The sequence below is a fragment of the Ranitomeya imitator genome, chromosome 3 (genome assembly GCF_032444005.1).
Source record: "Ranitomeya imitator isolate aRanImi1 chromosome 3, aRanImi1.pri, whole genome shotgun sequence".
NCBI lineage: Eukaryota > Metazoa > Chordata > Amphibia > Anura > Dendrobatidae > Ranitomeya > Ranitomeya imitator.
In genome coordinates, this window is record NC_091284.1 from 339,303,928 (window position 1) to 339,316,985 (window position 13,058).

Consider the following 13,058-nt stretch of genomic DNA (forward strand, 5'->3'; position numbering starts at 1 on the left):
CATGAGCCTTCCTTTCTAGGGCTCTCGCCTTTTCAGGGAAACATTCAAGATCATTTTTGCATGCCACAGGTGGGGAGAGCACCCTGCTCTCACAGCTAAGGTCATATCAGATTCGGTCTCTTGGATCCCTGAGACCTTAACCTTGTGCTTAGTGCATTACAGTGTTCATCTTTTGAACCAATGTACAGCATTTTCCCTCTGGCTTTTCCTGTAAGGTGGCATTTCTGATTGCCCTCAGTTCTGTCTGGTGAGAACTGCTCTGTCCTACTGCTCATCCTTCACCTGGACAAAGTAGTTTTGTGTCCGGTGTCTTTATTACTTCCCAAGGTGGTTTCTTTAATCTAAACTAAGAGGTCATTCTTCCTGCCGTCTGCCCTTTTAGAGAAATCCTCACACTGTTTGGACCTGGTCAGACCTGTACATCACTACCTGACGGTGACTGCCTCATTCAAACATTCGGATTGCCTTTTTGTCATTGCAGAAGGACCTTGTTGAGGTTCCTCTGCTCCTAAGGCAACAGTTGCCTGCTGGATTTCGTCTGCCAGTCTGGAAACTTAAAAAAGAAACTGCCTTTGCCAGAGGGGGGTCAAAACTCATTCTACTCAGGCAGTGCTGGCTTCCTGAGCTGTCCAGCATCAGGCTTCTACTTTGCATCTTTGTAAGGCCTCTTTCACACTTCCGTCTTTCAGCTCCCGTCGAGATTTTTGAGAATACAGGATCCTGCAAAAAAATTTCAAGTCCTGGAAAATCTCGCTCTCTCACTTTCTCTTTCTTCTTCTTCCCCGGACATTTGAATCGGAATTTCTCCATTCAAATTGTGGCAACATTACAAACGACGCATCCGTCATTACACTGGATGCGTCACACATGGTTTTCACTATTTTACTGCACAACGACGCACAGCAGAAGACGGACGTGTGAAAGAGGCCTTAGGCTGCTTCTTGGACTTCCATGCAAACTTACTGTACTCAAAATGTTATAAAGTTCACACTTTCTTCTCAGCAGAGGTATGTTTATGGAGATGAAATGCTTAGCTTAAGGTACCGTCACACTCAGCGACGCTGCAGCGATATAGACAACGAGCCGATCGCTGGAGCGTCGCTGTTTAGGTCGCTGTAGAGACGTCAAACACAGCAACTCCAGAACGATGCAGGAGCGATCCTGTGACGTAATGGCGACTCACTTATCGTTCTCGCTGGTTTTTAGCTCCGTGTAAAACGTTGCTGGCATCGTTGATTTTGATGTCAAACATGACGATACACGCTGACCTGACGACCAAATAAAGTTCTGGACTTCTAGCTCCGACCAGCGATGGCACAGCGGGATCCAGATCGCTGCTGCGTGTCAAACACAACCAGATCGCTATCCAGGACGCTGCAACGTCACAGATTGTTGTTGTTCTCGTTGCAAAGTTGCTGAGTGTGACGGTACCTTAACCTGAGGGATTGGCCTTAGGCTGTGTGCACACGTTGCAGATAGGGTGCTTTGTCATGTTTTTTGTGCGTGCATTTGTGACAAAACCTGAAGCAATCCTGATGCCAGCAGAGTGAATGAGAAACCTGAAGTGTCATGCACACGTTGAGTATTCTTGACTTGAAGATTTGGTGCAGAAAATAAACTGCTGCATGTATCTTCTCTGTGCGTTTTTGTCCTGTGTTTTTCACCATTGACTTCACTGAAATCAGGCAAAAACATAGGACAAAAAACATGCATTTTTCAACTGTATTTTTCCAACCAAGAGCTGCAGAAATTTTACTCAACGTGTGCACATACCCTTACACATTTGTATATTATGCCACATTTGGGTCGTCCAATGGTTTCTGTGTTCCCAAATAAAGTGCCCGAAAAAAAAGGATTTTTGGACTTTCCCCAAAAAAAATCCCTCGCTCACACCCTTCACTGGGTGACACAGAACCCATCTTTTTGTGCCTCCTGGTGGGAGCAGCTTATACCCATGATGTCCTGTGTCCCTCTGTAAAGGCTACATGAAAGGGATTTTATGGTAAGTTCATAAATCCTCCTCACCTATTAAACAGCAGAGGTTTCAGTGAACACTATACATGGCTGCCACCCTGCAGCCAAGTTCTTGAATCATGCTGTTCCCTGCAGTATGGTCAGCATCAATCATCTGACAGAATCCCTTTAAGGTAGATAAAAATGGTCTCTGTCCCATTTCCATAAACCTGAATGACACCAGAGACCAGTGCAGACCCATTATCCCAATACTACAATGCCTAACCTGTGCTGTTCATGAATCCAGGAACCAACTTTTTAGATGGATGACCATTATTTTGCCATAAATACCATATTTTAATTTAATAACACTTTTTTTTATAGGGGTGCACACACGTATATCCGTCTGCAGCTGTTTAAACAAGAGACAGATGGGACAGGTAGTGTTTTTTTCTTTTTTACACATTTATACTATACTTTTCCCTCATTTTCCTAACTTGCTTTTATGTGGTTCCACAGACACTGAACTGAGCTTGGAGCAAGCCCTTCATCAGTCGGTATTTATGACATCCCTGTCCTCTGACCCTGATCATCGCATTCATCTGTGTTTGGAAAAGCGGTGCCGTCTGCTGCCTGAAGTGTCCGCTTACACGGCCAAGACTGTCAGCAAGTGGAATGCTGAACAAGTAAGATTGTGTATTTTAAAATTATTATTATTATGTATTGTTATAGCGCCATTTGTTCCATGGCGCTTTACATGTGAGATCTGTTCGATCATAAGTAAGATTGTGTATTTTAAAATCTGTTCGATCATAAGGGGTGTTGTTAAGTGGTAAAAAGTGTTATTGGTAAATTTAGGTTGTTAAGATTTGCGTTTTATTTCTGAAAATACCTGAAACATATAGAAAATTAGCAGTTTTCAAAGTTCAAATTTTTTTTGCCATCGAAGCAGTTAGTCATACGGTACAAAATATTTAAAAGGTTATACGCATTTTATTAAATTGCTTTAAACATACACAATGGAAATATGAAAGTTTGTAATCGACTTGCTTTTTTGATCTGTCGTCATTTTCCTACTGTTAGAGATTTTATCTTACATGATGTACAGCTTGTTGTCAAGGCGCTGGACCATCACATCTTGACCCAGTATGCTCAGTAGTTACATTCCATGCTAAGATGTTAACTCCTAAGATACCAATCACCGCCCTCCAACTTATTCACTTCTATGGAGCAGTTAGTTGTTCACCTTCTCAGCTCCTGACCTGTCATCAGTTCTGCAACATCACTAAGCTCTGGTCACCACCAGCAGTTTTTGGAGCAGTCTTCCTCTCACTTTCCCACTTTGTGTGCTTGTTGAAGTACCCTGTTACCTCTGTATGATCTAGACTTTAGAATAATGAAAGATGACAATGTGCCACAGTAGCAGGAGAAGTCAGAACTGTCACCCGAGGATTGCCTGCGGCGCACCCCCTCCCTCCAGCACTCAGAAACATAAAATAGGGTGACTACAGAACTGTGTGCTGCTCAAGACGCATATTTATCATGTGACTTCAGCACCATGTCTACTTTACATTGGCATAGTTTTTCAAACGACGTTTTATTTTGTTAGTACGTTAAAATGCTTAAATTTAGCAGCAAATTTAATTTTTTTCAATGTAATTTACCTATTTTCAGGGACCTATTCTTTTTTTTTTTTTAAGTTATTATAAGGGGCTTATAGGTCAAAAAAATCTCCAGATAAGACCTACGAAATTTTAAAAAGTTCACCCCTAACAGTATTCAAAAACCATTCAGGTGCTTTATAGGAAATGGAAAAAGAATAAAAATTACCTTTTATTTTCTATTTTTTTCACTTTCAGAGGAGGAAATAGAAAAACCTTCATCCTAAAATTATGTTAGTCTATTTGTCCCAAATGTTGCAATACCCCTTATGCTGTCAGAAACTACTGTTTGGATACAAAACAGGGAAAAAAGGTGTGCTATTTCAGTTTTGGAGGTGACTGCAAAGAAGAAAACCACCAAAAATGACTCGATTTTTGAAAACTTTCAAAAGGGATAGCGGAAGGGGAATAAAAATTGTAACTCAATTTCTCCTGACTACACCAGTACTCAATATGTGGTCGGAAATCATCATTCAAAATTAGATTTTTCACTGTGAATGGCAATATTGAATATCCTTTATTTAGCCGACAAATACAAAAATATTTTTTATAACACACAATTTGTCAGGTAGACAGTCGTGTTTAAAGTTGTTGGATTACAGAGATTTCTCTTTAGGATTGTGTATATACATATGTGTGTGTGTTGCCAGTCTCACGATGAATTCACTTTCTAGGACAAACAAGCCTTTGTTTCAGGATTTTGTCTTGGTAACAAAATTAGCATGATGGGGTTTAATATTGCCCTCCTTGTTTGCAGCATGTGAAGAGTAAATACAATGCTGCTATTAAGGTGCTGTTACTGCAGTCTATCACAGAGTAATACATTCACATCAACTGTACAGCTACAACAATTCCCTATTTGACTTGACCCTTTGATTACAGGTCAACAAAAAAAAATTTTTTTTCTGGTGTCCAAAATATTTTAATGAATTTGGGGTATTTTTGGGGTGCTGATTCTGAATATGCTATCAGTTTTGCCAGATTGGCTCAAGTTTTTGAGATTTTTGGTATCTTATTTATAGCACTTGTTGGTAAATGCGACGCATCATCTCATTAATTTCTTTGGATTAGTACTTGAACTGAGCAGTTCTCAATATAGTTTTGTGTTAATTAGTGTTCTAAAAGTTTGTTCATAGCTTGATTTTTGCACTAACTTTATGTTGTTGTCTGTTTTCCAGTGAAAAGCATGAACTCATCAAGAAGAAGTTGTCTTAACGATCCAGACTCATTCTGTTACATTTGTGGTGAATACACACTGCCAATACACACTTCATCATCATCAGGTGGGGGAAGGTCAGGTAACATGGTAACCACAGGTACAGGCACATCTTCACAATGAGGGACAGGCCTTCTTGCAGATTCCATGTTAGGATACTCCCATTTTCGTTTCTTATGCTTATTGAATCCTTGCACTTGCACTGCACAGAAATAACAATCATCATGATGATTTTTTTGCTCTCTCCACACCATTGGAACACCAAATTTGAAGCTTTTTCTTTGTCCTTTGCTCCATTTTCGTAATAATTCGATACATGCTTTGCACACTATGTGTGGTGCCCAAAACTTGTCTTGGTCCCCAAGCATAACCCCAAAATAGGCAAAATACACTTTTTTTACGAAGTCTGTTATGTTTCTTCTATGTTTTGGCAGTGTGTATTCACCACAAATGTAACAGAATGAGTCTGGATCGTTAAGACAACTTCTTCTTGATGAGTTCATGCTTTTCACTGGAAAACAGACAACAACATAAAGTTAGTGCAAAAATCAAGCTATGAACAAACTTTTAGAACACTAATTAACACAAAACTATATTGAGAACTGCTCAGTTCAAGTACTAATCCAAAGAAATTAATGAGATGATGCGTCGCATTTACCAACAAGTGCTATAAATAAGATACCAAAAATCTCAAAAACTTGAGCCAATCTGGCAAAACTGATGACATATTCAGAATCAGCACCCCAAAGTTACCCTAAATTCGATGAAATATCTTTGGCACCAAAAATGCTGTTGACCAGTGATCGAATCAAGAGATTGTATGTGGGAGGTGAAGGAGAGATTGGTGTCAAACGTAACACCCAGACAGTGCTCCTGCTGTCGGGGTGTTATTGTGGTGCCACCCACGGAGAGGGCAGTGTCAAATTTAGGGAGGTTAGTAGACGGCGGGAGCAGGAGAAGTTCAGTTTTGGAGAGGTTGAGTTTCAGATAGAGGGCGGACAAGATGTTGGAGACTGCGGACAGACAGTCACTGGCGTTCTGTAGTACAGCGGGGGTAATGTAAGGGGATGACTTGTATAATTGTGTGTCATCTGCAAAAAGATGGTACTGAAAGCCAAATCTGCTGATGGTCTGTCCAGTTGAGGCCGTGTAGAGAGGGTAACTATCGAGGAGGTTGCCCAGACGCCCAGGTAGCTTTTTCCTCATTCCTTAAAGTACTGTTAAAAGTGGAACTTGGTGTTGAGAACTGTTTTACTCCTACTTCAGCTTTTGTGGACTGTGGGTCATCCCTGAGCCTGATTGACTCTAAACTGGTGGCCAGCTGTAAGTTAGGGACAGTTAGGTTGGAGACTCCCATAAAGATTGTGGCCATTGATTCTATACCCCTCACCAAGGACCGTGTCCATTTTAATTCTGAAGAATTAATCCTCAAGGTGGGGGCCCTACACCAGGAGCGTATGGCATGTTTTGTCTTGGATAATCTCCGTGCTGGTCTGGTGTTAGTTTCCTTGGTTACTACTATATAACCGATTGTTGAATGGGGGTCCCGGGATATTGTTAAGTGGGGACCTAATTGTTCTGAAAATTGTCTTACTACTATGTCTACGTCATCCGTCAGTCTGGAGGCTTTTCCGGAGTACTTGAAGGACTTTAAGGATGTGTTCTCCAAAAAAGATGCTGAGATTTTACCACCACACCAGCCATTTGATTGTACAGTTGACCTTTTTCCTGATGCTAAATTGCCCAAGGCCCGCTTGTATAATATGTCTGGTCCTGAGCGAGTCGCCATGAAAGAATACATCTCTGAAAGTCTCCGTAAAGGTCATATTTGCCCCTTGGTGTCTCCTGTGGCGGCTGTGTTCTTTTTTCTAAAAAAATAAAAATAAAATGGTGGTTTGCGTCCATGCCTTGATTTCCGAGAGTTAAATAAAATAACTGTGAGGAATATTTACCCCCTCCCACTTATCCCTGATTTATGTAACCAATTGTCTGGGGCCAAGTGGTTTTCCAATTTGGATCTCTGAGGGTCATACAATCTTACCTGTATACGGGAGGGGGATGAGCGGAAAACTGCATTCCTCACCTCTGAAGGGTTGTTTGAAAATTTGGTTATGCCTTTTGGTCTGACTAAAGCGCCAGTAGTTTTCCAAAATTTTATCAACCATGTCTTTTCTGACTTTCTTGGGCGCTTCATGGTAGTTTATCTAGATGACATTCTGGTGTACTCTGCGGAGAAGCAGGCCCACATAAGTAATCTGCGTGCTGTTCTCCAGAGGCTCCGGGAGAACTGTCTTTTTGTTAAACCAGAGAAATATGTTTTTTTTTGGTTCAGGAATTGTTCTTTCTGGGGTTCATCTTGTCTGCTGAGGAATTTCGTATGGATCCCAGAAAGGTTCAGGCCATTGTGGACTGGGTGCAACCCAGAGATCTTAAAGGCCTTCAGCGGTTCTTGGGGTTCGCTAATTATTATAGGAAATTTATAAGGGTTTTTTTTTAAATTGTAACACCCCTCACTGATTTGACCCGTAAGGGGTCTGATATCAAGTGTTGGCCTGCTCCAGACGCAGCGGCATTTTCGGCACTGAAGAAATGTTTTATGTCTGCCCCTGTATTGATTCAACTAGATCCATCTGAACCGTTTATTGTGGAGGTGAACACCTCGGAGGTGGGGTGGGGGTGGTATTGTCTCAGGGACCTACCACTTTGACCAATTTAAGACTTTGTGCCTTCTTCTCAAAGAAATTCTCTTCTGCAGAAAAGAAGTATGATGTAGGTAACAGAGAGTTACTAGCCATTAAACTGGCGTTTGAAGAATGGAGGCATTTTTTGGAGGGGGCGGTCCATCGAATCACTATAATTACAGATCATGAGAATCTGGTGTACATCGAGTCTGCCACCTAGTCTTGACACCTAGACAGGCAAGATGGTCACTTTTTGTCTCACTGTTTCAATTCTCTATTACCTTTCGACCCGATTCTAAAAATGTCAAGGCTGATGCCTTGTCTCGTAGTCTGGACCCGATATCACCTCCTGAACCTCCTACCTCCATTCTTCAGCATGGTGTATTGGAGTGGGAGATTCGTGAGGCCCAATCTCTTGATCCTACATCATTGCCGGATAACAAACTCTTTGTGCCCATTCAATTTCATCTCTGGATACTCCGGGAGTTTAATGATTCAGCCCTGAGTGGGCATCCTGGAATCTTGGCTAATCGTAAAGCTGTCTCTAGGATGTTTTGGTGGTCCTCGTTGGCTTCGGATGTGGTGAAGTTTGTTTCATCCTGTGATGTATGTGCTCATGCCAAGAACTCCATTAGCCGGCCGGCCGGGGAATTGGTGCCATTGCCAATTCCTGATAGACCATGGATTCATGTGTCCATGGATTTTATCACCGATCTTCCTTCTTCTAGAGGTAAAACGGACATTTGGGTGGTGGTGGACAGATTTAGCAATCAGGTGCATTTTGTACCCTTAACAGGTCTGCCCAATGCAGAAACATTAGCTAAATTTGTTTGTCGAACATGTGGTGCGTTTGCATGGTTTGGCTGTGAGTGTGGTTTCAGACAGGGGAGTGCAGTTTGTGTCCAAGTTTTGGCGGGCCTTTTGCAAAAGGTTGCGTATCTGTTTGACCTTTTCTTCTGCATATTATCCTGAGACTAATGGTCAGACAGAGATGACCAAATAGTCCCTGGAACAAATCTTGTGATGTCTGACCACAGCTTGGCAGGACGACTGGTGTTCGTCTTTGCCTGTGGCTGAATTTGCTTTTAATAATCGCATTAATCAGTCCATGGGCACCTCCCCTTTCTTCATTAATTATGGGTTTCACCCTCATTTTGGGGAATTTTCCCAACTGGATTCAGGGTGTCCTGGGGTCGATCTAGCTGTTCAAAGGTTGGGGGAGGTGTGGCAGGAGGTCCAGAGGAACATTGGGGTGGCTCAGGGGAGGTATAAATTCTTTGCTGACAAAAGACGATCTGTGGCGCCAGTATTCCAGATTGGGGATTGGGTATGGTTGTCCACCAGGACTATTAAGCTTAAAGTTCCTTTGGCTAAATTGGGGCCCAAGTCCATTAGCCCTTATGAGAGTATAGAGGTAGTCAATCCTGTGGCCTTCTGTTTGCGCCTTCCCCCGTCACTATGGATCCCCAACATGTTCCATAAAGCTCTTTTGAAACTGTTGGGGTATTCCTCAGGGGGGTCTCCATCTCCGCCGCCACCTATTTCGGTGGATGGTTAGAGTGAGTATGAGGTAGAAGCGATTGTGGACTCTCGCATGGTCCGTCGCTCACTCCATTATCTGGTCCAGTGGAAAGGTGATGGTCCTGGCTTACGGTGCGATCAGTGCATGCAGTTCGGTTGGTTCGGGCCCTTCATGCTCAGTATCCTGGGAGACCTGGGGGTCCGGTGGCCCCCCCTTGAGAGGAGGGTACTGTCATGATCCAGGGTGGGGTTTGCTGCTTGCTTTTCCTTCCCAGGCCTGGTTATGGTGGGGGTTAATCTTTCCTGCCTCTCTTTGGTTCGTTGTTGGCTATTTATTGGTGCCACTTTTGGTAGCGTTTGTCAGTGATAGTTCCAGTCCCTGGCTTGAGCAGCTGACCCGTATACCCTAGTTGTCATGGTTGTGGTCTGGGTTCTCTCCTGGTCCTCACAGGGTTAATTGTTTTTGGCCTCCTTTTGGATCTGGGAGGGACATATATACCCACACCAGGCATAGGTTCCTTGTCATTTATATGTTCATTCTGTCTGTGTCTGACCCCCTGGTGTGTTTGTGTACTGCTTGCCTGTTTTGCCTTGTGCTTTGCCCCGGTCCGTTTTCTGGTATTGCGCTTAGTCTTCTGATTCAGTATTATCGTTCCGTCTGGTTCTGTCCTTCCGGCTCTGCTTCCCTGTCTGTCCCACTTGTAGTTCACCGTTATCTCCGGCATTTTGACCTCGGCTTTGTGTTTGACTTCGCCCCCGTCTCATCCTGTGGTGTCTCTCTGACTTCTTAGTTTGACCTTGGCTCATTCACTATTCTGCCAACTCGCCGATCTTCTCCATCACCTGGCAGTAGTACCTGGTAGTCTCCGCCTTTGGCCATTCCCTCAGGAGTCACATGTTCCAGGTCCTGCACTCGGCTCACCTCAGCTCTCCTCGCTCCTTCTGAGATTCAGGTTTCCTGTATTTGACCCTCTGCTCAAGATCTACTGCATGAGTCTTGACACTAGTGATCCTTCTGCCTCTGATTACCCGTATTTGTGCCTGACCCGTTCCCTATCCCTGACTTAGTGTGTGTTTGGTGGTTTCCTACAGTGTATGACTTGGATTGAATTCTGAACTCTGCCTCCTGCTTTCCGTCTTTGTTACTACGTTTCCCTTTTGGCTTTGGCTCCTACCCGGACTACGTCTTCTGTCTCACGTTTTGGATCCCGCGCTGCCGTTTGGTTCCGATTTCTGGCTTGTCTCTGACCACGTGCATTGCTGTGACTTCTGGTACTTCGTCTTACTGTTTGTTGCTGACCGGCCTGCTTGACTACTCTGCTTCCTCCTGGTGGCGCTTCTCGCTTTGCACTGTGGTTCTACACGGTGAGTGCTACTTTTTTCCCCTCACCAGCGCCCCCTGGTGGAGGTTGCTTTCAACTGCCTTGCAGTTGCATTACATTATCACTGACCCTAGCATTTAGAGGGGATTTTGCACTTTTTTTTGAGTGCTACCTTTTTCCATTTACCTGCCGTGCAGTTGCATTACAAGAAGGAGCAATATCTGATTTTTGGATAGCAAATTTGGTTGGAATAGACTGTGGACACTTTGTCACTTTTAGCCATTTGAAGAGTACACAAACAAGACTCAGAATAGCAGAAAACTCCCACAAGTGACCCATTTATGAAACTTGCACCCCTCAAGGAATTTATGTATGGCTGTAGTGAACATTTTTAGCCCACCAATATTTCATAATATTTTGTGACAATGGGCTGTGAAAATTATAGATTTTTTACTAAAATTTTTCATGTGGTCAAGGAGAAAATTGATCCCACAATTTGCTGCACAATTTCTACTGAATGTTGTGATACCCCCATATGTGGTCAGAAACTACAGTTTATGCATACAGCAGGGCTCAAGATAGAAAAAAACTATTTGGTTTGATGAGTACAAATTTGGCTGGAATTGTTTGTGGGCAGCTTTTTTTTTATAAAGCTTCTGAAGTGCCAGAACCACAGAATACCCACCAAGTGACTCCGTCTTGGAAATTACACCCTTCAGGGAATTTATTTAAAGGGGTATTCCCATCTCCAAGATCCTATCCCAATATGTAGTGTAGTAATAATAATTTTAGGGGGCGTGACCTGGACGGCCATGTGAGCGGATGCTGAGGAAAGAGCTCCTGTGGCCACAAGCATAATTATCCTGAACAGACATCGCTGGCTGCCATAAATGTAGCCTTATCTGGAAGCTGAGTCACCCAAGCGTGAAGGAGAGCTGTGGGGACACCCGGAGAGGCTCGTGGAGGAGGTAGAGAGATGCAGGTGCAGGAGAGGCTGGAGGGACCCAAGATGGCTCTGAGGTCAGAGCGGATGCTGGGAAGGAGAACGCTGCTTGTCAGAAGTGCATGGAAGCTGCAGCAAAACTTTAAAGGTTTGCCCGGTGGTCGGTGGGGAAGAGGCACAAGAGACTATGGAGGAGAGAGCTGAAGGAGAGGAGGAGGAGAAAGCTGGTGAAGGAGCAAGGGTTGCACAGAAGTGGGAGGAAGAAAGTAGCACGGCTGCAGCAGGAGAGGCTGAGAAGGAAGTGGAATTGAGAGGGGAGCCAACCCCGTCTTCATCCTCTTATCCTCTTGTAACCAGTTCCTGAATGATTTAACCCTTCAGATGAAGGAGGTGAAAGGGGAGATTATACAAATAAAGGCTGCCATACAGAAAATGGATAAACGCATGGGGGAGGTGGAGGAGAGGATGAGTACTGCGAAGGATCCACATGATTCAACTACAAAAGGCAGAGAGAAAGTTTGCCCAACAGATAACGGAATTGTTGGCAAAAAATGAGGACCTAGAAAACAGATCCAGAAGAACTAACATCAGGATAGTGGGTCTGCCGGAAAAAACAGGGGAGAAATCCTACTGAGTTTATTGAAAACTAGTTGAAGGACAAGATTGGAGCCGAGGTTCTGACAAGGGTCTTTGCTGTGGAAAGAGCGCACAGAGTTCAGCCGCAGCCCCCTCTCCTTGGAGCCAATCCTCGTACCATCCTGGCTAAGATATTAAACTACAGAGACATTGTTCTTTGGAAGGCCAGAGAAATGGCCACTGTTGACGGACAGAGGATTGCCATCTACCCGGATTACTCTGCTGCGGTCCAGAAACAGAGAATGCAATTTACTGCCATTAAGAGGCGACTGAGAGAACTGGGGGTGCAATACTCCATGTTTTTTCCTGTGAGGTTGAGAGTGGTTGCCTTTAATAAAGCTCATTTTTTCATAACACCAGAGGACGCTACCCAATGGATCGACATCAATGCCAAGAAACTACAAGCGGCGGAAGACTGACTTTCAGCGGAGGCGTGAGCTGTTGTTGCCAAGATGTTTGGGATATGAGATTGGGTTGGTGGATGGGTTGCTACTAGTGTTGAGCGATACCTTCCGATATCGGAAAGTATCGGTATCGGTTGGGATCGGCCGATATTCAAAAAATATCGGATATCGCCGATACCGATACCCGATCCCAATGCAAGTCAATGGGACCAAAATATCGGAATTAAAACAAACCCTTTCTTTCCTTGTAGGTTCATTCTACATCAAGGAAAACAACTAAGAATAATGTAGGATGTATTGTGTGAGGTGGCGGAGACATTAAAGGCAATGAGGTTTAGCCCAATCAAATAGAATAGAATTTTTTTTTTTTTTTTTAAAGACGTTCGGAGTGAAAAAGATATTGAGTATGTAAATTTTTTTTTATTTTGTCAGATATTGATGTTTCACTATTCCACGCCCTTCCCCTTCTTTTTTTTCTTTTTTTTTTTTTACTTTTCCCACACTTTCATCTTCATCATCATCAGCATCTTTGACATCAACTTCTTCTTCACCTTATTCATCTTCTTCTTCATCTTCTACCTATTTTTTTTTTTATTACATTCTTCATATTCATTTTATTCAACTATTATTATTCTTCCTATTCTACATATTCTTTTTATTCCACTGTTATTATTCTTCCTATTCTACTTCTTCATCATATTCTCATTTGTGACAGGCATTC

General features: G+C 43.2%; 1 protein-coding gene across 4 annotated transcripts in view; it reads left to right on the top strand.

Moving 5' to 3' along the window:
- Window positions 1-13,058, top strand: part of LOC138669911 (lethal(3)malignant brain tumor-like protein 4) — a 215,266-nt gene that overhangs the window by 159,547 nt on the left and 42,661 nt on the right. For all 4 annotated transcript variants that reach the window (XM_069756764.1, XM_069756765.1, XM_069756766.1 and 1 more), the window contains exons 19-20: window positions 2,338-2,393; window positions 2,473-2,639. In XM_069756764.1, the coding sequence (XP_069612865.1) occupies window positions 2,338-2,393; window positions 2,473-2,639 (223 nt within the window). The remainder of the gene's footprint in view (window positions 1-2,337; window positions 2,394-2,472; window positions 2,640-13,058) is intronic.